General features: G+C 30.6%; 2 protein-coding genes across 7 annotated transcripts; one reads left to right on the plus strand and one right to left on the minus strand.

Annotated features, from left to right (window-relative positions):
* Positions 1 to 14,486: 14,486 nt before the first annotated feature.
* LOC128891495 (nucleoside diphosphate phosphatase ENTPD5) lies at positions 14,487 to 20,675 on the minus strand. Of its 3 annotated transcripts, none has more exons than XM_054151028.1 (7): positions 20,516 to 20,675; positions 18,231 to 18,361; positions 17,523 to 17,931; positions 17,286 to 17,459; positions 16,733 to 17,164; positions 16,352 to 16,528; positions 14,487 to 16,093 (listed from the first exon to the last, which is right to left on the minus strand). In XM_054151028.1, the coding sequence occupies exons 1-7, from the start codon at positions 20,534 to 20,536 to the stop codon at positions 16,016 to 16,018; spliced, it is 1,422 nt and encodes a 473-aa protein (XP_054007003.1). In that variant the 5' UTR covers positions 20,537 to 20,675; the 3' UTR covers positions 14,487 to 16,015. The 3 variants fall into 3 exon arrangements, with proteins under 3 accessions (XP_054007003.1, XP_054007089.1, XP_054007173.1); XM_054151114.1 differs by lacking the exon at positions 20,516 to 20,675 and adding an exon at positions 18,782 to 19,018; XM_054151198.1 differs by lacking the exon at positions 20,516 to 20,675 and having other exon boundaries at positions 17,523 to 17,842; positions 17,916 to 17,931; positions 18,231 to 18,352.
* Positions 20,620 to 25,218, plus strand: LOC128893176 (mitochondrial 2-oxodicarboxylate carrier). 4 transcript variants are annotated; one of them, XM_054154105.1, is made up of 7 exons: positions 20,620 to 20,760; positions 23,195 to 23,521; positions 23,657 to 23,763; positions 23,988 to 24,044; positions 24,135 to 24,434; positions 24,684 to 24,829; positions 24,921 to 25,218. In XM_054154105.1, exons 2-7 carry the CDS (start codon positions 23,341 to 23,343, stop codon positions 25,039 to 25,041), a joined length of 912 nt encoding a protein of 303 aa, XP_054010080.1. In that variant the 5' UTR covers positions 20,620 to 20,760; positions 23,195 to 23,340; the 3' UTR covers positions 25,042 to 25,218. The 4 variants fall into 4 exon arrangements, with proteins under 4 accessions (XP_054010080.1, XP_054010008.1, XP_054010237.1 ...); XM_054154033.1 differs by lacking the exon at positions 20,620 to 20,760 and adding an exon at positions 22,667 to 22,808; XM_054154262.1 differs by lacking the exon at positions 20,620 to 20,760 and adding an exon at positions 22,667 to 22,808 and having other exon boundaries at positions 24,135 to 24,315; positions 24,694 to 24,829.
* Positions 25,219 to 25,417: the final 199 nt, after the last annotated feature.

The following is a 25,417-nucleotide window of genomic DNA, read 5'->3' on the forward strand; positions in this document are numbered from 1 at the left end:
CTGATTTATTTTAAATTTTGTCCACTTTGCAAGCGAGCTTCTTGAATACGTCCATGATTATTACTATTATGTTATTTATCATCAAATAAAATTCATATGTACGCTCTCGCTCATAAATATTTTTTTTTTATTTGTTTTATTTATTTAGCCTTTGAAACTTTTTACAAAGTTTATATCAGCTATATGATATCATTGTTTTATACACTCGCAATATAACTCATAACTTAACTGTAACTTCATATTAATACCATACAATAGTAACACTTGTATATACGTACAAACAATCATCCATACATACATATTAGCAATTAGTTATGACATAACACAAGTATCAGTAGTTTTATTTTCTTTTCTTTTTTTTATACATTTTCAAATTACACTTTTTTAGAAAGTTATGAACGAATATACAAGCGAGAATACTTGGTTCAGCAAGTATCATTTTCATTGTCAAAGATAAATGCAATTTGACTTTCTAAAGTGCCCTAACTAGCTTCGTTCTCTGCATGTTGTATTGACAACACTGCCAAGTAATATGATTTACATCTTGTAATGTATTATGGCATTCGCATTTTGAGTTTGTAATAATTCCTAGACGTAAGAGTGATCCCGCTAGATTGTAATGATCAGCTCTGCAACGATTAATAGTCACGATAAGTTCTCGCGAAAGACCTCTATTGGTGTACCATGGCAATGATTTATCCTAATAATACTGTAATAATTCTGCTGTAATAATACTGAAAATAAATTTGTCCTCTTGTAAGACCCCGCTGTTTTATTATTCTTTTGGTTTCTGACATTGATATTTTTCGAGGATCTGCAAATAGATCTGTATATGGAACTTGTGACGCTAGTTTCTGTAGCTGTTTTAGGTAAAAAATTGACTTCCTCGTTGCCTTCGATGCCAATGTGCGATGGAATACAAAAAAACTTAAGTGTATTGTTCGGGTTCGTCTGTACAAATATATTATATTTTTTCTTAATTTCAAGAATATGGGAGTTTGTTTAAACGTTAATCTTTGTATTTTTAAGACTTTGTAGAGCGCTCGAGGAGTCAGAAAATATATAGATGTCGTGACTTTCATTTTGTATAGCAATGTCTAACGCATCATTTAATGCGATGGATTCCGCGGTAAAGATAGAGGTACTATCACTGATGCTCCTTGTTATTTGAATATTTAGTTTAGGACACCTACATGCTCGCTCATAAATATGTGGATATTTACTACTTTCAATGAATAATTAACACTTTGCACTCGAGGTATTTTTTTCTGATATCTACCAGCTACTCGAGATGCTTTCTTAGCATTCTATTGCCACGAATGCTAAGCTTAAATTGACTTCGAAGATGTCAATCTTTCTCTAATTTGAGATTTGAGAATCAGGTCAGATTTGCCTCACTGAGAATCATTTTATTGACACATCGAGTTCCAAATAAATTAAACCTAAACAAACATTAGAAGTCAAGACAAAAGAAGTTAACTCTAGTGGTGACCGAGAGTCGCCTCTCGAGTGCACAGGGTTAATATGAACCGTAAACTATTACTGTACAACTTTTGTTGCTAAATTCTATATTGGATGTGTATTTAACAACATTTAATAATATCAAATGTTTTGAGTGCCATATTCAATTTTATAGTGGAACTATGGATTTAGATAGATAGAAAAGTTTAGATAGAATGTTCAATATATGAAACACATTTATGGCGAAATATTACAAAATAAATGGGATAATATCACTTCGGATACAATGAAGAAATTAATAGTATCCAAGCTCGATAAAAGAAATTTTAACGTTATCTAGTTATCTCTATAATCTTTATCATTACTAGACTGCGGAAGCTTATGCAAATGCATATTTTTATAGGAAATAGTTAAAAGAATGGGACCTAGACAGAAATTTGTTTTGAAATTAGAGTACTATAAAAATACATTTTTTATTTTGCATATTTATGTTTAAAAAGATATGCAATAATATATTGCATATGTTATTTATCGTGCTTATGTGAAATATCCATCTCGACAAATTAGTTTCGTCTATCACATTCGTATCATAATTGTGTAATATTTACACAAATACAGGACATATGAAATCATATTTCTGTAACTTTGTGTTGCTAATTGATCGTTAGGTGTGACAGTTTGTATTTCGAATTCGAATACTTCAGTTTAATTATCGCAGTTAATGTGATCTCTGTGAAAAAATGAATATATTAGGTTGTCCCAAAAGTTTCTTTCGTTTTATTAATAAGTAACACATAGACAATATTTTATGTCTAATGTTACATTACTGAATTGTGTACGATTCATTTTGCTCCATTACTGTTACAACATCAACATCTAAGAAATTAGATTGTCTATTTATTTAAACACTACCGCACAAAATAATTGAGTGCAAATTACGAAAGAAACTTTTGGGACAACCCAATATTTAAGTGTCTCTTAACTCTCTAAAAGTGCCAAAAGTTAGAAAAAGTAGAAAAGCATTAATGCTAAAAGTTGGATCAGAGACGATTCCAATTTTATTATTAATGACAACGGCAATAATGATAACGATGAGCAGAGGAGATCGCATTTAGACCAACACATAAATACAGTCACTAACACCATGAATTTTGGACAAAATGCTCGTAATTTATTGTCACACGAATTATGATATACCAGAATAATTGGGAAAAGTGTTTTATACATGTGTACATAGCGAATATTCTGTAACATAATAATATATTATTTATTATAATACGTTTTGTCCAAATCATTCGTGCATATTTTGCATATGCATGTTACATATTTATCGTGCATAAACTTCCGCAGTCTAATCATTACTAATGTGATATTAGAAAAAACCATTAATAAAATATATTCGCTAATACAACATAAACATATCGAAAGATGAATGATATAATTGATATTATTATATATTTATTTCTATTAAGGGGTTAGTTGCAGTCAGGAAAATGGAAACGGTCAGTTTCTTGTGTGTTTTTTTTAAGATATTAAATAATAATTTTTATTAATGAAATGTAAATATATTAGAAAGTATGTCTTAAAGAATTATAAAAGAATTTTTGTTTTAAAAAAAGGGTAATTCATTTCGTCATAACAGGCGATGGCGTGGGTGGCCACTTGGTTTGCGGTGAGCAAGATTTCTTCAAACTGGTGCACCTGAAAACAAAACTAAAGGTAGATTTAGAAAATATATTAAACTAACGGGTCCCTGATCAAAGGATTTTTTATTTTCTTGTATATTTTTTTTTTACCCTGTATTGAATTGCTTAAGTTTAGTGAAAAAATTGAAAATCAACTTCAAATGTATGCCATCTTGTTTTAAATTAATTTTTTCCAAAATCCTTTGTTCAGGGACCCGCAAGACTAATCTATTTTCCAAATCTACCTCTGTTTTTGTTTTCAAGTAAACCGGTGTAGAGAAATCTTGCTCACCGCAAACCTATGTTTTTAAATCATCGTCTACGTCATCGGCTGTTATGACGATATAAATTAAACGTTTCTTAAAACAAGAAATGTTTTTTAGTTCGTTAAAAAGTGCTTTATAATATACTTAATTGTTACTTATGCAAATTATTATTTAATAACTAAAAAAAAAAAAACCCAAAGAAATGTCGTTTTTCCTCTTCCTGACTGCGACTAACCCCTTAAACAAGTGTCCACATACTTCTGAGCGGTAGTGCATATCGCAAAAGTGTTTTTTACTGAAAAGCCGTAGCGGCGAGCATTATTCTTAACGTACAACATCTTTATTGCGCTGGTAGAATCTTAGTTAGCTTTAATAAAGGAACATTGAATGCGGTTGATAGAAATCTTTTAGTAACGCACGTATACGTAACGCAATTGTAATGCGTTCACGCCGACGCAGCCAATCGTTGGACCACAGCGGGGATTCCCACAGGGTGGCGTGGACTATCGCCAAGTCACGACGTTTCCTCACTTGTATAATGTTTTAAACCAAGCCGTTGCACAATATCGCATTTATACGGTTTATCTCATCGCGTACGGAATTTAACGATACAAAAGCTGAATCTCTTCTCAATTTCTATTTGTCCAACGTATAATGGAGAACTTAGTCGAGGCGGAGTTATTAAAGCATTGCGAAATGGCGCAGCTACTGGCAATGTTAATTACCAAATGCTTGGCGCTTTCGACATTACACGATTTAATTTTACGCTGTTGAAGATAGAAATTCTTTATTTTAGATTGGAGTAGATTGTAGCTTTGTTTTCTGTTTTTGTTGGTGATGCTGTTATGCCAGTGCGACTGGCAATAGTGATGTACGTTTCCGTTTTGTGTTTGAGCTAATCAGCTTCACGTGATTCTAAATTATGAGACAAGAAAAGACGTATTAAACTACTAGATGCTGTTTCATCGTTCATTAGAATATGTGATAATAAACGTAATTAGACAAATTATATTATCTATGTATTATACTTCATTTTATTTATATTGTAGATTCTATTTTATATGTTATGATAGGATTATAACACAACGTAAGTTGGAATAAGTATATTTAATAAGAAAGAATATTGTTAAGGTAGATGTAAATGAAGCCACACAGAAGACGATTGTAAAAGATTTAATGGGATAACGAAAACTTTTGGAAAAGAAACGGTTACAAGAAAACAGTCTGATCTTCGAGAGATATCGAAACAGTTGAATATCCATCCAAGATGGCAGTACATGAAACAAGAGAAACATTGCATCAACAAATATAAATACATAAATATATATTATACATGATTGAGCACATGTTAGTCGTAACAGCTCGTGATGCGGACTAATCTAAAACACGTCGCGAGGACGCGCGTAGAGTAAAGAACAAAAGATAATAGCCAACGACGCGCATCGCGGCGGTCAATTCAAACTGAACACATATGGATCATAGATCGTTTTCTCACATATTAACCCTTTGCGCTCGAGTGGCGCCTCTAGAGCGACATATGTAATTTAAAAGTGATTATTTTGAACGTAAAATTTCAATTTGACTTATATCAGAATACAGTTAATTATTAATTGAAATAATAATACATTGAGTCATGAATGTTCGTAGATGTTTCTTTTCGAAGTAGAGTTCTTGGTTTTACAGAAATTTATTATAAAAATCGACCGGATTTGATTTTATAGAAAATTGCCTCGAGCGCAAAGAGTTAAAAACAAAATAATTTGTAGGTATTTTACCTGCGAGTTCTTAAGCAACGTAAAAGATAGGTGTAACCATTTAACCAAATGCATCTTCCTGGATCGTCCATACATGATTACCACCGTGCCTTTTTTCCTCAACTTACTCGGTGTCCATAATTTGTCTCATGCAAATGGGTAACCGAGGGATCATAATTAATACCTTCAATACCGTTTACGAAAGAGAAAGTGCACCTGAGCGATAATTCATCGAACACTGAATGGTATCATCATCATATAGGGTGCTTCATATTGAACGTCACCACCGCCGAGAAAGTGATTCTCCAATACATAAAAAAAAACAAATTAATAGAAACGTTGAATACAATTTGTTTGTATGGGAGTTCTGTGACCTAAAAAATCGACTTCGAATGCACATGTTACGTGTTTACTTGGATGATAAATATTCATACACTGTGAGTTTACGAAGTATAGTTACAAGAAATCAAATTTGTTTTAAGTATTAATTATTTTATCTGCACCTTATGTATAGTATATACAGTCGGTGTAGAAAGTATTCTACAATCCGATCAATTTCCAAGAACACTATGTAAAATTGTAATTTATTAACTTATTTTTTATAAACAATGACATTCTACATATTCTCGGAAATCTCTAGAATAGATACAGTACAAAAAAATTCATTATTTATATAAGTTGCGAAATTAACAAGAAAAAAACAATTAATCGATATAAATATTGAAACAATAAGTATTCGCACAACTGTTTAATTTTTAAAACTTCATTAAAAAAAAAAGAAATTTACATTAATTTATAAGTATATCCCTTTGACTGCGAACGGCGTATATGTACGCCCTCGAGAAATCGGCGCAGAGAAATGTTTGTGTTCGTCAAATAAATTTAAAAAAAATATCAGCCTATAGGGGATGATGAGACGAAACTTTTTTATATGTACAGTTTATTCACAGGAGACTTAGTTTCGAAAATAAAAATTGGAAAGTTAGAAGTTCGTTGCAAAAATTGAATTTCAAGAAGAAGGTCTTCCAATTTTCAATTTTTATCTCTGAAACTAAACGTCGTATGAATAAACTGTAAATATAAAACAATTCAGTCTTATCATTCCCTATAAGCTGATATTTTTTTTAAATTCATATCTCTACGCCACTTAGAATATCTAGCAAAAATCGTCCCGCGGTCAAAGGGATATTGTTGGTCAAAGGGAAGTTGATTTTATAATTATTGCAACTCTTCTAACCGTTAAATTAACTGAATTATAAGTTATTCGAAGTGGGATCTTTTTCCATTCCTCTATTACAGCCTTTTTTAAAAGTACTTTACTGGAAATTTGATGTTTTCTAATTCGTACGGAACAATAAACTAACGTGTTTACGTTACAAACTCTACTGTAAATGGTTCGTCATAAGAATCGTACAAATACTTATTGCTTCTATACTTTTACCCACTTGTCGCATTTTTTTGTTAATTTTACAAATTATATTAACTAGTAAATGTTGTTCGGACCATATCTATCTTAGAGACTTCGGAGAATATTTAAAATATCATTGATTATAAAAAAAGGAAGTTAAGAAGAGTTAGTTTTTGTTAATTTCACAAATAATATTAACTAGTAAATGTTGTTTGGACCATATCTATCTTAGAGACTTCGAAGAATATGTAAAATATCATTGATTATAAAAAAAAGAAGTTAAGAAACTACAATTTCACAGAAAATTTTTTTGGAAAATTGATCGGTGTACGAATACATTCTACACCCACTGTATGAGTTATAAATTTTGAAGGGAACCAAAGGAAACGATCGTTGAAATAAATTCGATACGCACATTAAATGACGCAACCTGTTGTACGCAAGTCGCAGGTGGAAAATAAATGCAATAAAATAATCAAGGATAATGTAACGATCTCGTTGCTCGTAAGCAGGGTAACCGAACTTCTGGCAGAAGGAGAGGTAGCCAAGAATGGCGCGACAAGGACGAGACGACCGAAATTTGTTCCGATTTTTCAAAGGAGGCCGAGGAATGACCTTTCGAGAGGTGCGTTGCTCGAGCTTCTCTTTTCACTGATATTCTTAATCCCGCGGGCCGCGGTGTTGCAGGAAGTCGAAAAGGGGATTCACGTCGTGGCCATGTGAAAGTTGCCTCTTGGCAGACGTTCTCCGCTCCTCCCCCACCTCTTCATTTTTCCAGGGTTTCTCAGGTAAGATTTCTTACGAGAGCATCTTCTCAGCTGCGTAAGAACGTGAAAGAGAGCTCGCTTTCGTTTCCTCCTTCCTTTCTCGACGCTAACTCATTCCGCTTTCCCCTCGATTCATCCTCACTGAACGAATCATTCTTCTTCCTTCTTATTCTTTTATTGGGCTCCTCCTTACCTTTTTATACCCCATGCAGTTTTTTTTTTTTACAACATTCTGTATGCTCGATGGAGCGTTTAATTCTTAACCGTGCTGAAATAATTCTTCTTGCTTAAACTGAAATTTACTTTTTCTTTCTTCGAAGAAAGAAAGTTCTTCCCTTAGAAGGTTGATAATTTAACGTAATAAAATGATGAGTCACTATTTTTAATTAAATTACAGATATATATGATTGAATGTAAAGGCACAAAACTAATTTATACGCGTAATATTTACAGTGGGTGTAGAATATTCTGATGAAGAGCCTCTGTACATGATGCATTGTTTACGCTAATTTGTTATCAATCACAGTTATAGTGGCGTGTCTGAAGCAAGCTTCTCGTATAGCTTTGGTTGAACCTTTGACCCTATGTTGCATACAAATACCCAACACCTATAGAAATTCATAATTTATAATAAGAAACAATTTCTTTTAATGTAAAATTATACAGTGGGTGTAGAATGTATTCGTACACCGATCAATTTTCCAAAAAAATTTTCTGTGAAATTGTAGTTTCTTAACTTCTTTTTTTTATAATCAATGATATTTTACATATTCTCCGAAGTCTCTAAGATAGATATGGTCCGAACAACATTTACTAGTTAATATAATTTGTAAAATTAACAAAAAAATGCGACAAGTGGGTAAAAGTATAGAAGCAATAAGTATTTGTACGATTCTTATGACGAACCATTTACAGTAGAGTTTGTAACGTAAACACGTTAGTTTATTGTTCCGTACGAATTAGAAAACATCAAATTTCCAGTAAAGTACTTTTAAAAAAGGCTGTAATAGAGGAATGGAAAAAGATCCCACTTCGAATAACTTATAATTCAGTTAATTTAACGGTTAGAAGAGTTGCAATAATTATAAAATCAACTTCCCTTTGACCAACAATATCCCTTTGACCGCGGGACGATTTTTGCTAGATATTCTAAGTGGCGTAGAGATATGAATTTAAAAAAAATATCAGCTTATAGGGAATGATAAGACTGAATTGTTTTATATTTACAGTTTATTCATACGACGTTTAGTTTCAGAGATAAAAATTGAAAATTGGAAGACCTTCTTCTTGAAATTCAATTTTTGCAACGAACTTCTAACTTTCCAATTTTTATTTTCGAAACTAAGTCTCCTGTGAATAAACTGTACATATAAAAAAGTTTCGTCTCATCATCCCCTATAGGCTGATATTTTTTTTAAATTTATTTGACGAACACAAACATTTCTCTGCGCCGATTTCTCGAGGGCGTACATATACGCCGTTCGCAGTCAAAGGGATATACTTATAAATTAATGTAAATTTCTTTTTTTTTTAATGAAGTTTTAAAAATTAAACAGTTGTGCGAATACTTATTGTTTCAATATTTATATCGATTAATTGTTTTTTTCTTGTTAATTTCGCAACTTATATAAATAATGAATTTTTTTGTACTGTATCTATTCTAGAGATTTCCGAGAATATGTAGAATGTCATTGTTTATAAAAAATAAGTTAATAAATTACAATTTTACATAGTGTTCTTGGAAATTGATCGGTGTACGAATACTTTCTACACCCACTGTACATTACGATGAAGTTAATCATAGTAATGTATTCATACATTTGCAGTGATATATTTTTATTTTTTATTATTTGGAAAAATACCGTTGTAAGTAATTACTACACTGCCGATCTTTATACAAAATAAAATCTTCGCGAACGTACCTACGAAAGTTGAACCTAAATGGGAATTTATTTTATTCTGAAAATATTATAACATGAACCTTACTTTCAATCTTTTTTATATTCTTGCAAATTATTTGCATTTTGTAGGTTCTTGCACATTCAAATTTCGTATAAATGCATAAACATCCGCAGTCTAGTAATTACAGTACTTTCTTTGGATTAAAATTCATACACGTCATTTGATATTAATCACAACGGTGGCATGACTAGAAAATATGGAAACTGTGCCACTAATTATAATATTAAGGAGTCATTTCGTTTGCTATATGCTGCACTCTGAATAATTAATGATGTTTAAAACACAATAGACAATAATTACTGAACCTGTTTTCTAAATAGATTTAATGACTAATGGATTTAATTGGGAGCTATCTTCATTTTATATCGGAGTTTCTCTTGTGGCAGCGCAAACTTTATCGAATGGTTATTAAAAAGTAACGGTTAATAAAATTCGAGTGCTAACTAATATTGAAAATGTATAACAAAGGTACTAACACAAATTATTATTATACATAATAATAATAATAATAATAATAATAATAATAATAAAATTATTGTTATATACAATAATAATAATAATATTAAGATATTAATACAATCCAATTAAAAATTGATTTAAGAAAATATTATATCTATGTTTTAGATATTTAAAAGATCATTTGAGGATTTTTTCGTGCCATTTAATGATAACCTATGTAATTCTTCCCTATTAGGTATTATTCAAAAGTTCCTTATTACTTTACTTTCAGATGAAATTTATTACTAGACTGCGGATCCTTATGCATTTATAAGAAATTCGAATGTGCAAGAAACTACAAAATGCGAACAACATGGAAGAACATAAAAAGATTGAAAGTAAAGTCCATGTTAGAATATTTGCAGAATAAAATAAATTCCTATTTAGGGTATTTATTTCTTAAACAAAGATTTTATTTTGCATAAATATCTACAGTCTATTTATTACAAACAAAGAATTCAGTAAAATTTGCTACATTTTATTATTATACTTTTACTCACGTTTTGTTCTAATCTAAAGTTGAACTTTCTCACTCGAAGCTAATTATGAAAACGAACTGTACGTAAAATTAAATTAACTAATAACGAATTAAGCGATCGGAATTCGATTCGATGGAACGATATTAAATTTGATCATGCGATTACACGTCGTTCCTTAGTTGTAAATGCTGTGCAAGAAAAAGGAAAGTAGAGAAACGCAATTGGTATTTTGCTATTATGCTGCTTATCGGCTCGTCCAGGAACGATTATTGGCCTTTTGACCTTAGCTTTCACTCGATTAGGTCCTTTTCTTCCTTGTTTCACTACTCGCACATACAAGTCGCATCCAACTATGCCGCTCTCTCATGTTTAATCATTCTTATCGACTTTGTCGCTGGCATTAATCTTATTACTATAGTTGCACAACGAATTGAGATTATGCAACGCGTTATCAAAGATACTATTAAACTGGGTAACAAGCTTCTCGAGAAAAAAGTAAATGTGCATTTTAAATTATTACACGATAGATTGCACTTTTGAAAACAAATTGTTAAAGAAATGAAGTAAATTTAAAGTTTCGCGCCACTAATCTCTAGAGGGCGTTTATGGAAAAGGGGCCAGATGCATTTTTATTTTTTTAGTTCGAAAATTTCCGACACGGATTCAGCATGATTACGCAGTGGAAGCGTATTCATCTTAGTTTTATATTATATTTCTAAGAAAGTTCTTTGTTCCTTTTGCGATATCATTTATTTTCACTTATGTTATCGATATATTATATACAGGGTGTCCAAAAAATGTTGTAACACCTCGAAAGGGGTGCTTCGGGAGGTGATTTGAAACAACTTTTTCCAACAATAAGCAAAATTTGTGGACTACCAAACTTCGCATATACAGATAAGTTGTAGTGTCCATTAGGTTGAGACTTATACAGGGTGTCCCAAAAATGTTGTAACAGCTTGAAAAGGGTGGTTTGGGAGGTGATTTGAAACAACTTTTTCCGTAGCGAAAATGTTGTACGAAGCTTCGTTAAGGAGATATTAACAGAAAACCTCGACCAATCAGAGCGCGAGTATGCCGGTGGAGCGCCAGCAGTAGGCGTGGCTACGCGCTAGGCGACCGCCCTTCGCCGGTATACTCGCGCTCTGATTGTTCCGGCATTTTTTCCTAATATCTTCTCAACGAAGCCTCGGACAACATTTTCGCTACGGAAAAAGTTGTTTCAAATCACCTCCCGAATCACCCCTTTCAAGCTGTTACAACATTTATGGGACACCCTGTATATTGTACAATTTAATAAATAAACATTAATAATACATTTCTAAGGCAAATTGGTTCGATATTACGTTACTATTGTAATGCCGATTTATTGTTATATATAATAACAATAATAATAATATTAAGATATTAATACAATCCAATTAAAAATTGATTTAAGAAAATACTATATCTATGTTTTTGATATTTGAAAGATCATTTGAGGATTTTTTCGTGCCATTTAATAATAACCTATGTCATTCTTCCCTATTAGGTATCTTGCCTGTGGTTAGCAATATTGACATAAGTTACTGTTTAGTATGCCGCGCGTGCTGAAGAATGAATTTGTTTTTGAAGCGTGACAAACACAATATACAGTTTATCCGGAAATGGAAGCTGAATAAAGGTAATAAGAACGAGCAAATTTAACTGATTTTTTTGTTTATCATAAGTTTTATCTGAAAGTTAAGCATTAGGGGTAGGGATGAATTCTGTGTTTTTGCATTTCATAATAATGAAACACTGAGGGTGCATCCAAAAAGGCCACCGCTCACTGAGCCGCTGTGTGAACGTGTGAGCGAGGTTACAAATTTGTCGCTCCCAACATAGCGACCATGCTCTGGTATGAACTATACTAATAGGTTGGTCGATATATCAACCAGTAATTAGAATTACTGGGTAATTATAGAGAACAGGTACATCCTCCTCCGATTTCGATGATTTACGTTGTAGAAATCAACATTCTGAATAACTTTTTTCTGATATTTGTCAAATATCATTGCTACTACTACAATGAATATTGCGTATAACTACGTGTCTGTGACATTCCAGCCATTCACGCGCTTGTTCGATTCTTGCGCGTTTTAATTGTTTTCTCCCCACTCCTCGGCAGAGATGGGCAAACCCCTAGACTTCGAATAAATCTGAAGTTTGCCGATGTGTTTGTCTCGTTTCCTTCTTTGGAAAATGTTCAAAAGAGGAAACGAGACAAACATATCGGCTAACTTCAGATTTATTCGAAGTCTAGGGGTTTGCCCATCTCTGCTTCTCGGGGAGTCGTAAAAGTCGATCCTCACAAAAAGGTTTCGGTGGTGTCATTTTATAGAAATACTAGGAACTATTTTCGCTTCAAATTTAGGCATTTTCCCACAGATAACCCAATTGATACTGAAACTTTGGATATTATACTCAAAGTATAACACAGTACAGAAAAAGGATTAAAACTTAAATATGACTTATCATCTAAACGCTGTAACACACATATTACACTGTCCAACAAATTTAAACTTTTTTTAAATTCCGCAATATCCACTAGGTGATTCTTATAGAGTTCCTCGTCCTAAATAAGAATCTGAAAGTGAAATTGCTCCATCACCCTTAGTTTTCAAGAAATTCGCGATTTTGTAAATACGGTCGATTTTGAGAGAAAACGTAATACTACTTGAAAACTACGAAAGCTAGAAAGTCCTATTTAGTCTTAAAAGATAAAGGAGTGTTTTCTGAATACGAAGACATGTTCCTTTAGAATTATCTGCTCCTTTGAATGCCTGTAAATGAACACCGAATTTCATGAAATACTTTTGCATTTTTATGAAAAGTTATTCGTCTAGGTCGAATTTATTATGCATTATAGGATTCTGCAAACATTTCTGAAGAGAAAACCACCCGCGGTAAATGTTGTAACGTTTTCTAGTTCGTACAGATCCAGAAAATATTAATTTAGAACGCACGAATTCTGTTTGCCGGCGCGCAGGCTTCGCTCGCTTTATATCGGTGAATCAGGACCGTCGTCATGCGTGCGTTCTGCACAATCGTCGCCACGTGCTTGAATAATAACCATCAAATTCTCGTAACTTGGTTAAAATTCGCCCCACATTGACGAATAGAAAACCATTTTAAAGCTTAATGTTTCCACTTTTCGATATTTTAATCTTTTGTTATTTAAGTTAATATTTGGGGGGTAAACTCTGCTCTAAAGAGAAATTTTTTATAGGTAGCAGTTTTCATTAAAAATTAACAACAAAATATACAATTATAGATTGAATTAATTGTTAAATAATTCAATTTAGATTTAAATAAAGTTTGCTCAATACCAAATTAACAAAAGTCGAATAATTGAAGATACAAAAACGGGAAAGTAATGATTAAAATTTAAACAGTGGAAAATTGTCTCCGTTTTGTTGAGTTCCAGTATAAATGAAATGTTAAAAATGAAGAATTACTTATCTGGAACATGTTAATGTAATACAAAAACCGGTAGCGCGTGGCACCGATTAGGCGAATGCCGTAGCGACGGCCCTGACAGACCGAAACATAGCGAGCAATGGCTGTGCAGCGGCAAAACACCGTTCATGCGTTCCGAGTTGACGTTTTGTCAAACCGTATGGATTAGAAACCGTTCCAACATTTACCGCGGGAGGTTTTCTCTTCAGAAATGTTTGCAGAATCCTATAATGCATAATAAATTCGACCTAGACGAATAACTTTTCATAAAAATGCAAAAGTATTTCATGAAATTCGGTGTTCATTTACAGGCATTCAAAGGAGCAGATAATTCTAAAGGAACATGTCTTCGTATTCAGAAAACACTCCTTTATCTTTTAAGACTAAATAGGACTTTCTAGCTTTCGTAGTTTTCAAGTAGTATTACGTTTTCTCTCAAAATCGACCGTATTTACAAAATCGCGAATTTCTTGAAAACTAAGGGTGATGGAGCAATTTCACTTTCAGATTCGTATTTAGGACGAGGAATCCTATAAGAATCACCTAGTGGATATCACGAAAAAAAATCGTGTTGGACAGTGTTATTGTTGATATGTTATATATTTTTGGATTTATGAAACTATAAAGGAAAATTCAAAAGCACATAAAATGGAAAAATATTAATGGTGCAGATCTATATTCGATACATTGATCGATAAAATCTGGGCAATGAAATTTCACCACATTTTACTGATTGTATATTAATGTAAAAATATTTAACATTTAATAATTATTTTACAAATATATTTAGATAAATTTTGTGCATACAATCCAGAATTATATTGTTCAGCCCAAAATATAAAATTCCAATACAATTCAATTCTCTACAATAAAACTGGTTGCAATATTAAGATGCCACAAAAGTTATGTTTGCTAAATAACGAATAGAAACTTTAAGTTTATGAATATGTTTTTTTTTTATTTAGAATGAAATTATATCTTCACCAAATTAGTTTCTCCTTACTTTATAGACAATGTTTGTAACAAGGGCTCTCTAGTAACAATAAGGTTCTTATTTCGTCTTGAATAAAAAATTATGAAACAAAACTCCTGCAGCATTCAATATTTTACAATTTATAAAATACTATAGTGAAACAATAAATTTTTTTAATTACAATTGTTGATATTTTATAGAACTATCAAACGTTACTTGATACACAAAATAAATCTTTTTAAAAAAATAAACAATTTCTTCTTATAACGTTTCCTAAAATAGAAATCCACTGACATTCCCAAAATTTGTTATTTAGTGATAAAATATTTCACTAGGAAGTAGTCTGGAAATACAATTTAAAATTATTATACAGGGTGTAAGCAAAATATTTGCTACAGCATTTAAACATAATCTTATACATCTTGCTTTGTAAAGATGTGTTAAGAAAATTTGTTTCGATATTTATGATAACCTTGTAATATAAACTTAAATTTTCGTATTTCTTTGTATATCACATGATAAAGTATATTTCAAGCCTTTAACAAATACATTTTTTCCATCCTGATCAGTTAATATCATTTACTGTACAATATTTATATAAAAAATTATTTGATTTAGTTATCAAATTTTTAAGCAAATGTACAGATACGACTCGTTCGTTGATATATTTGATTATTAATGCTAGGTATAGCAGAAGATAAACCTAAATGGGTTAACAAGAATTAACTGTCCAAAGTGTTATTCTTCTATGAACATACACAATTTGATATATGCAACGTGCAATCTCAGCAATCTGTGCGGATCATACTATGATAGGTTATAATAGAAACATTATTTCAAAGGGCTGTAATTACACATTGCAAATATTTATACACTGTTATATTTGTAAAACAGTACAAAAAAATTCAGGCTAAACCATGCAAGTAGTTTTTCGTCTCTATATCGTATTTTATTTTCTATCACAAAAGAGATATGGCCAATCCCAGTCATGAGAATCACTTTGTGTATTTGTACGCATGTATTGTATATTTGTTAAAAGTCTTACAAGTCCCTAGTTAAGAACGGTGCCTTTAATATGCCATTGCTACAAATATAATGTTTAATCAAATGATTAAATAACATATTAATAGAAACAAGCATATTATAGCAAGAACAATGAACGTGATAATAAATTAACAGTTTCTAGTTAGTCAAATAGTTTCATCACAAGTAGCAAAGTCTAACAGTTTCTTCGATATTGTGCAAAAATATTTGTAATTCGTTTATCTATGATTCAGGTGCGTTAAAGACCATTTTGGATAATGTTGAAGGCAGCACCGAGGGCCCAACTCAGCTCATGATCGTTAATCTTTTTATATAGCTGTTAAACAAAATGAAAAAAGTTCAATTAATAATCCACCCTGAAAAAGTGACGTATTATCTTTAAAGAATTTAATAATAGTAAATATTAACAAAAATATCACCATATTGCATTGCAATAAAACGTAATAGTAAGAATGTTACTACTATTGCTGCTATTGTAAGTCACTTTTCACATAGCAATTGACATTATCAACTATCTTGGACTATTAAATAAATTTGCAGCTATTCTTAACAAACATATGGTGTGTATTCTTACATATAGTTTTGTGGTAGGTTTAAGACCAAATCCATCGCGCAGGAGGACAAAAATGAATGTCAAATCGAGACAAGTAAAGGGCTGTTCAGTATTTGGATAATCACAGACCTCTATTGCATGCTTCAGAAATTGACCTACTTGGATGACTCCACCCTTAAAGGGGTCGACAAGACCAACCTGAAATATTCATAACTTGATATTAATATATTATATATTCCTATAAATTATTTATCTTACTTTTAATTAATATAGTGAAAGTATGGCTTCTTATACATATCCGTAGTGGTTTGCTTAACTTATGAATATTTTAAATATGAGATAAAACAAATTAAAAAGAAGAAAAAGTAATATTATTTTATATGATTAATATTAATAATTTACCTCTGTGGCACGATCGAAGTAGTACGAAAATGCGTAGATTTCATGGTCCTTCAAACCAATCGGTTTATTTTTTATTCCACCAACATATTTCTCAATGATTTTTAAACATTCTGCAAAGTTAACAATTGGCCTGTCTGCTTCACCACCAGCAAAATTTTGAGTTTTTACTAGTTTATGCGTTTCATTGACAGGTCCTTTGACGAGATAAGTATGACCTCCATAACTCCACTTGGTAGAAGTTACTATGGGGTTTATACAGTCAGATCGCACTTCTATGACTCCTTTTGAATTCACATTGTCTAGCTTCATTCCATAGGTTAGAATTTCTTTTCTGGCTGCCATAAGACCCATACCTAAATAGCTATGAGTGTAAACACTCATGTTGTGATTGAATATATTAACTGAATATATATGTCCATCAAGCTTCTTTTCCTAAATAAATATTAAAAATATTCCGATTAATTGTTAGAATATCTATTGTTACACACCAAGTTTTAAATACGATTCTTGTATCCATTGTAGTATCTATATAATGTTAAATAAATATTTGTACTTGTGCAGGATTAGGAGAGAAGGTAACTTGGGTTGAACCTCCTCCAAGATCTAATGCCGCGACTGTGTTACTGGTACCATGCATATTAAATCGGTCTAATAAGAAATTTACAGTGAACCAAGAGAAAATACCCTCATCGGTGCCTTCCATTATCGCAATCGAATTCTTAGACACCTACAATGAATAGAGGACAATAAATTCTGTATTTAAAATTGCGTGAGTACAGTATTTACATACTTGAAAGTTAGAATCTTCAAACAATTTTCTGCACTCCTGAAGTATATCCTGAGCCTCGTGTCCAGGAAGAAGTCTTAAACCAGCGGTGGCTCTCATGCTAAGAGGAGTGTGTTGCCATTCTGAACGCGGGATAACGCTTTTAACCTTGTCAAGTAATACTGTCAGAGATTTAGCAGCTTCTTTGGGTTTATCTGCGTAAGCACTGAGGCCTGGTTTTGTTTCCGTATAGAGTTCAGCATCCAGCACCAAATTACCACCAATGATGGACTCATGAAAACTGAAGGCTAAAGCGCGACTGCCGGTTGATCCCGCATCGACCACTACGACATAAAATGGCTTTTGCAGATTGAATGAAAAAGCCAGTGTATCGATTGCTTTGCTACCGAAACGTACTGGCTGCAGATCATACCTATAAAAAAAAAAAAAAAAAAATGGTCATTGAAATTATTATGAAATGGTTTTTTCTTGTTTGAATCATCTGCCTCCATGCATAGTATTTATTCCAGTTAACTCCAAATAATTTCACATATAAATTAATATATAATAAAACTATTATATTTTAACATTGCATGTACTTCCTCTAAATCACAAAAGGTTAATTCAGAAAGTACATATATCTTTTTACTTTTTCTTTAAAGTAAGAAATAGATGAATAATGTATTAGTCAACAATTACATAAGAAGTGAAACATGTAAATGATAATCATACGCTATGAATATGTGTCCTAAGACCAGGATTCCCAACAAGGCCACAAACATGAAGTATCTTCTGCCTGGATGAGCCTTCTTCGAACGTGGTTTCTGTTCTGCTTCTTGAATATCTTCATTTTGTGATCGTATCTAAAAATATAATCATTTATTTATGTTTTAAAAATATGCACATTCTACCTATTACAGATATAATATTCACTTGATTCACAGAATTTCTGCACAGAATAAGATGAAACATTCACTCCAAAATTAATTATGATTTCACAAAATTTAATTTTGCATCAATTTTGATAAAATGAAATCATAGGTTAACTTATTTTCTTCATACATATTACAACATTCAAATGTTTAAGTTATTTATTTCAGTTCGATGCGTTACTATATCTAATATAATTAACAGGAGGAAACAAAATTAATTAACATAAATAAATAATTCAATGGTAAATATAAGGATAAATGGATAAATAACCTCAAATATATTAGACTTCTAAGTGGTGACTTTATTACTGTGAAATTCAGTATATAAAATAAAGTGTGCTTTAAACTTACTTGAATATATTGCATCTAAATTATAAAAACAAATGGTTGATATATGCGATGAAGAGAGGTTTCGTTTTAAACAAACTAAAGCATCACGAACTTGAGAGAACCACGGAACTACAGGTGAATATATATAAGTACATACTATATTATATTTATATATTTAGGTATTAAAATAACATAAAATTACTATTATTATTATTATTGATATCTGAAATCAGACTTTATAATTAACATAATGTATAACTTCAGTATTGAAAACTAATTTTTGTCCGCGGCTTCACTCACATCGACGTTGGTTTAAACAAATACTTTCAAATAAAACATACTCGACGTCACAGTAAAATTAGTAAATAAATTTTGTATTAATATAATGGTAATTAACGGACCTTAATATTTAAAAATAAAGCTTTTTAGCAAAGTTTGACATAAAGTATCCTATTTCCTAAGTTGGAAAGATATTCAAACGAATACAAAATTTGATCAGAATATATTTGCGCTATTTTTAAGTTATAGCGAAAGAAAAATTCAAACCAAAGGACATGTGAATGGACAAAAACACTGAAAATACATTTTTAAGTCGGGTAGCATTATACAAACTCAAAAATATCGAAAAGTTGAAGAGAAAAACAAAGTTACAGAAGTATATATTCATATAGGTTTATTTATATGTAAAAACATTGAATACACAAGTATGTTTATATTACTATTTCAAGAGTAGAATATTGAACATTTTATTATCGAAGCAACGAATAGAAAGCATTCAAATTATTATACTTTTTTATAATGCAAGGAGTTTGAAAACTAGCGCAAAAGGCAATCTGAAATGAAATTGTATCGTGAACGTAACATAATGCCAACATAAGAAACAAATTTCCTAAGTCATTCCGACATATATAGGGTGTCCCAAAAATGTTGTAACACTTTGAAAGGGATGGTTCGGGAAGTGATTTGAAACAATTTTTTTCTTGGTGAAAATATTGTCCGAGGTTTAGTTGAGGAAATATTAACGGAAAACACTGACCAATCAGAGCGCAGTTATACCGTTGGAGTATAGCTCCATCGGCATACTCGCGCTCTAATTGGTCGATTGCTTCGCGCTCAACCGGCATACTCGCGCTCTGATTGGTCAGTGTTTTCCATTAATATCTCATTAAAAAAGCCTCGAACAACATTTTCACTACGGAAAAAGTTTTCAAATTACCTCCCGAACCACCCCTTTCAAGGACCTCCAATATTTTTGAGACATCCTGTATTCTCATTACAGTTTGAAATAAAATATCCATGTGAAATGTATAATTTACAATAGAAATTAACGAACTCTTTACATTTAAAAGTTTAAATAAAACTATGACCTTCTTACTACAACATTCGTAAATTTGTAATTTAAATATTTATGGACTAATGCTAATTCACCTAGAAACTTACGTAATTAAACTATTGGTCGTTAACAAACCGACTTCGTTGGAATTACAAAACACCGACTAATTAATTACTTATAAAAAACTAAATATTTTATAAATTAATGAATACCTATAACTATAGGTAAAATATTCTTATTTCCTAAAGAATTTGTGTCGATACGCAATGAATTACAACAAAAATATGAATTATATTTTTCTGAATATAGGTTATATTAACTAATCATCTTTTCACTTAAACAATATCATAATGAATGTCCTATGGAAACTATTACAATAAATTATATAAATTTTACTATGAAACGAAGTATTGAAAACAAACCTTTCTATGTTTAACCTCCATATTCAAATTTCACTAACGTAAAAATTAAAGAAAAGAGAAAAAAAACGAAAAGAAAGAAATTAAAATGACACTTCGTGCATGTCTGACCGTCAGCAATACTACTGTCGACGCCAGCTGAGACCTAGAATTAAGATCATCGAATTGTCTATCAACAAAATGGCGGCGATAACGATTCAAGGTTTCATTTACGGTTCGCTTCAAAGAATGGTTAGACTATCATGAAGGTGAACAAAGCATCACTTATTATCTATAGTTGCTTTAGTAACTGATAAAATTATCTTTCTAATTCATTGATTCTATTGCAAGAATTTGACACAATGGATGTCATTCATCAAATGTAAAAAAATGTTTTAACAATGCTACTTGTATATGTATTTTGAATTTGTACTGTTTAATAATTAATATAATTATGTTAATTAACACATTGAAACATGTCTTTACAACAATCGTATCTCTTTAATCAAAATGATTAAATCTTGAAATTAAAACTTATTAACTGATAACAAGTGGAAGTGTGTGTTGAGTTGAAGATATTAATCAACTTAAACTGTAACATCCTTAGTTTTTGAAAAACATTTTTCAAGTATTTAAACTTGAGAAATATTGTTTTGGAATGAAACCTGAGTTGTAACATATAAAATAACTTGTAATAATAGAAATGATTCATCTTAACAATATTTATACGTATCTTCTAGCTGCACATTTTGAATGTTGAACTTGTGCAAGTTATTTTATTTGTGCAATATTACAAGTTGCTTAATTCTACCTTTAAGCAGTATACAAATCTAATCTTAATGTTAGCAAAAACATTTATTGACAAAGACATTCTTTATACAAGCTCTTATGTATTTACTTACTTGATTAACACTGTAACATAAACATGAATGAACAAAAAGTTCAAAACGTAGAAGAAACTATTATGCAGCGATCAACAGATTATTGTATATGTCTGAAAATTTATTAAATAAGGTGTTAGACTGGTCAAAAAAGACAAACACATAATGCACTGTTTAATTCATGTTTTTGATGTTTACACTTAAGAGTAATACTAATATTCTTGTAAACCTTGTTTGGCTTAAAACCAGACCTTTGACCTGTAAACATTGTTCAACTTGATGACAAAATCACAATTGTACATTAGTTAAAAGTTCTATGTACAAACAAGTTTGGTGTACTAAAGTCCCACAAACACATTAAAAAATATTATGAATTGCTTTTTCACAAATTTTAATAGCTTACAGCAGTGACTTTAGTATAGTTGTTTGATAGAAGCAATCTTTCGCCAATGAGAATGAGAACAATGAAAAATGTTTACAAATGAAAGAACATATTACATCATTGGACACTTTGCCTCTGTTGTGTGTGTGTGTGTTTATGTGTGCAATGTGAATGTTACATATATTAACATTATCTTAATAAAGTTATTGTAATAGTTTATGGACTGTAAAGAGAATTAAATATGTTTGTTACATGAATTTCCAAAGGTTAATATATTATACATGTTTGAATTTGTCTTTCTATCAGTTACAATATTACAAAAACGAAAATATCCCATCCCATTTAAAAAAAACATTAATGATCTTGTAATATTTGCTCTACGAAACATAAAAGATTGTATTAGAACAATTTTTTTTTTCATATTGTTTGAAGCAACAGAATCATTATATTAGAGTGGTCATCTTAACTGAGACACCCTGTACACTAAATTCAATATCTGAAAAATCTTGCTTATCATTGTTCTTCTAATAGATTACAAATGTATTCGACGATTATACAATGCAGAAATGAATTCATTGCCTTCACACTTAATTGTTTATAATTCTGGTTTAAACAGAAATATGTTTTTATCCATAATTCTGTTACATTAAAGTACCCAACCTTCGTGACAATAACTCGTACAAATTCTTTCGACCTTCAACTATATACTTATGTATGCTTTCTTGGAATGTATGATAATGGGAAGATTAAAATTGACATAGTTTTTTTTTTAAATGAATGGCAAATTTACCTAATATAAGTTTGTATAATTTAAATAAAGAAACGTATTATATTAGTTATACCATTATAAAGTATCGATACGATCGATTTAAAAAATAATTAGAAAGTTTGGGCTTTATTTTTAAACAAGAAAGAATCTAAGAATTACTCATTTCATCTTCAAAATTATCGACTAATCAATATTGATTCAACAAATTTTTATTGCACAATACAACACGTGGTCAGATATATTCAGATACTGCTGCATCATACTTAATGAGAAATACTGTTTTACGTAAGTTTGATTGCAATACATTTCCGAAACTCATCGTGAATTCGGATACGGTAATCTATAATTATTTTACATACTACATTGTTGTAATAACAATATAACTTTCGTTCACATCATTTTCAATAACATTCAATAAAACATCGTAATTTGTATAATTCGTTTTTATCTGCAATTAATTCATTTAACATTGTATTAGTTATACGTTATTTGTTTATACTATTTATTTCTTAACAAGAAAAGTAATTAACAAGAATGCATGAATAATAAAAACTAATAACAAAAATATTAAACAGATAAAATAGAAACAGAATTAATTAGTTTCAATAACAAGTTTATTACATGTATCATATAAATCATTAATTATGAAATCATGCTTATGTTTACTTTAGGGATTGCAGTGAAATTAGAACAGCTGTAAAAGAAGTGATGTTTTATTTTATGTAAACAAAAAAAAGCAAAAACAAAACCAATAGATACTAAAAGTATCACAATAAATTATTGATAATAAATACTTGTTAAGAGCACGCAAGATAAAATGGCTTATAAAGAAACCATACAACATCAGCCAAGTCTTCTAAGAGAGGCTGTAATTCAGATTGGTGCAGGAGGTTTTGCAGGTTTTGTAGAAGCCTGCATGATGCATCCAATGGACCTTATTAAAACACGTTTCCAACTGCAAGTCAAAGTTGCACAGCAAGATGCTCTTTACTATACAGGCATTGTATCACTACCTTGTATAATGTACCTTTATTTTAAATTTGTTCATTGCTGTTTTATTACTTTTTAATATATCTCTATCTCTGGATTTCATTAATGAAGTAATGTTTTTGATAATATTCGTAATATCACAGGAATTCATGACTGTATAAAAAAAATGTATATACATGAAGGGCTAGCAGCATTTTGGAAAGGTATATTACCACCAATTATCATGGAAACTCCCAAAAGAGCTGTAAAAGTATGTAACATGTAACGTGTATTGTATTTGTAAAAATAATTATTTTAATCATGTTAAGTAATTGTTAATAAAAAGACACATTTGTGTTGGAAGTTTGAAATAAAAATTAAAAGTTACAATAGAATTAAATGTTTGTGGAAGTTAAATAGAAGTAAAAGTATGTAAAGTTTAAATGATGTTTTGCTTTTTATAGAGAAAAAAATAAGATACTTTCTCTTTTTTAGTTCTTCTCCTTTGAGCAGTATAAGAAGTTGTTTAGCAATAATACATCAAAAACAATGGTATGAATAATACTATGAATTTTTCTAATCACTTATAAATCTGTTTTCACTGTGTTGAGGTGCTACTAATAACTTACTTGCCTCTTGCAGACATATTATTATGCTGGCTTCTTAACTGGAGTAACAGAGGGTATTTTAGTAAATCCATTTGAAGTTGTTAAAGTGCAATTGCAATCTAACCGTAAACATATCAGTCACAGCCCATCTACTTTTGCTGTGACTCAACGTATTCTTACACAGCATGGTTTTGGATTAAATGGTTTGAATAAAGGTCTATCTGCCACAATAATGAGAAATTCTATTTTTAATACATTTTATTTTGGAATCTATAATTCTGTAGTTCCTCAGTTACTTAAACAGAAGGATCAAGTTCCAGAATTACTTCTTAAGGTATATTTTACTATTATTAAGTACAATATGAGTAGCAATTCATATCAGGACTGATTTTTCTTTCCTTCTAGAATATATTTAATATACTATAGTTAATGAAAGTTACATAAATAAATACATATTCCTTTAGAGAAAAAAAATTAAAATTATTTAATTAATGTATCTATAAAATAATCAATACATTTCAATGAATATGTTAAGTATTAAATTTTAATATTGATATTAATTTAATCGGTGCATACTTTTTAGTTTATTGTAGGTTTTATATCAGGGACAGTGGCATCCTGTATGAACATACCCTTTGATGTTGCTAAAAGTCGTATTCAAGGACCTCAGGGTGAAATTCAATATAAAAGTACACTACAAACTATTTACTTAGTCTATCACAGAGAAGGGTATGGAAATAAAATAATTTATAACTTGATTATTTCATTTTCTATATATTCTTATGTTAATTATAATAATCAATGATTACTTTTATTTCAGATTTAGAGCTTTATACAAAGGATTAGTACCAAAAATATTGCGATTAGGACCAGGTGGCGCCATAATGCTCATAGCTTACGAGCAAGTGAAATCATATTTTAGTATGGAAATTGATAATTGATTGGAGTTCTAGACTGCAATAAAGACTGACTACGTGCATTTATTTAACGACATTGTTATAAATTGTTCAGAAAAATTTAGAAGGTCTAATTACGACATCAGTTATTGTTATACAAAGCTTTTGAAGTTGGTAGTTTAACATAGAAGCATAGAAGGAGGAAAAAAGAAAAGGAGGTAACTCTATCCTTCTTCGACCAACTGCAGAGCTGCGTTAAATCTACTGATTTCAAACTTTAATCAAGGGCTTTCTGTATCAATAAATGATCTTGTACTATATTAAATTATATTATATTCAATTTAAAAAAATTAATTTCCAAATCTTCCTTACTACTTCATTTACAACAAAATTATTTACTTCATATAATTTGCCCCTTTAA

Source organism: Hylaeus anthracinus, unplaced genomic scaffold (genome assembly GCF_026225885.1).
Source record: "Hylaeus anthracinus isolate JK02 unplaced genomic scaffold, UHH_iyHylAnth1.0_haploid 0, whole genome shotgun sequence".
NCBI lineage: Eukaryota > Metazoa > Arthropoda > Insecta > Hymenoptera > Colletidae > Hylaeus > Hylaeus anthracinus.

Excerpts from the sequence above, each read along its gene's own strand:
- LOC128893176 (XM_054154105.1), top strand. The coding sequence starts at position 23,341 with ATGGCTTATAAAGAAACCATACAACATCAGCCAAGTCTTCTAAGAGAG. Across the intron at positions 23,764-23,987 it reads CTCCCAAAAGAGCTGTAAAA|TTCTTCTCCTTTGAGCAGTA; the intron begins GTATGTAACATG and ends TCTCTTTTTTAG. Across the intron at positions 24,830-24,920 it reads TTAGTCTATCACAGAGAAGG|ATTTAGAGCTTTATACAAAG; the intron begins GTATGGAAATAA and ends CTTTTATTTCAG.
- LOC128891495 (XM_054151028.1), bottom strand. The coding sequence starts at position 20,536 with ATGGAGGTTAAACATAGAAAG. Across the intron at positions 17,165-17,285 it reads TCTCTCCTAATCCTGCACAA|GAAAAGAAGCTTGATGGACA; the intron begins GTACAAATATTT and ends ATATTTATTTAG. Across the intron at positions 16,094-16,351 it reads AACCTACCACAAAACTATAT|CTATATAAAAAGATTAACGA; the intron begins GTAAGAATACAC and ends TTTGTTTAACAG.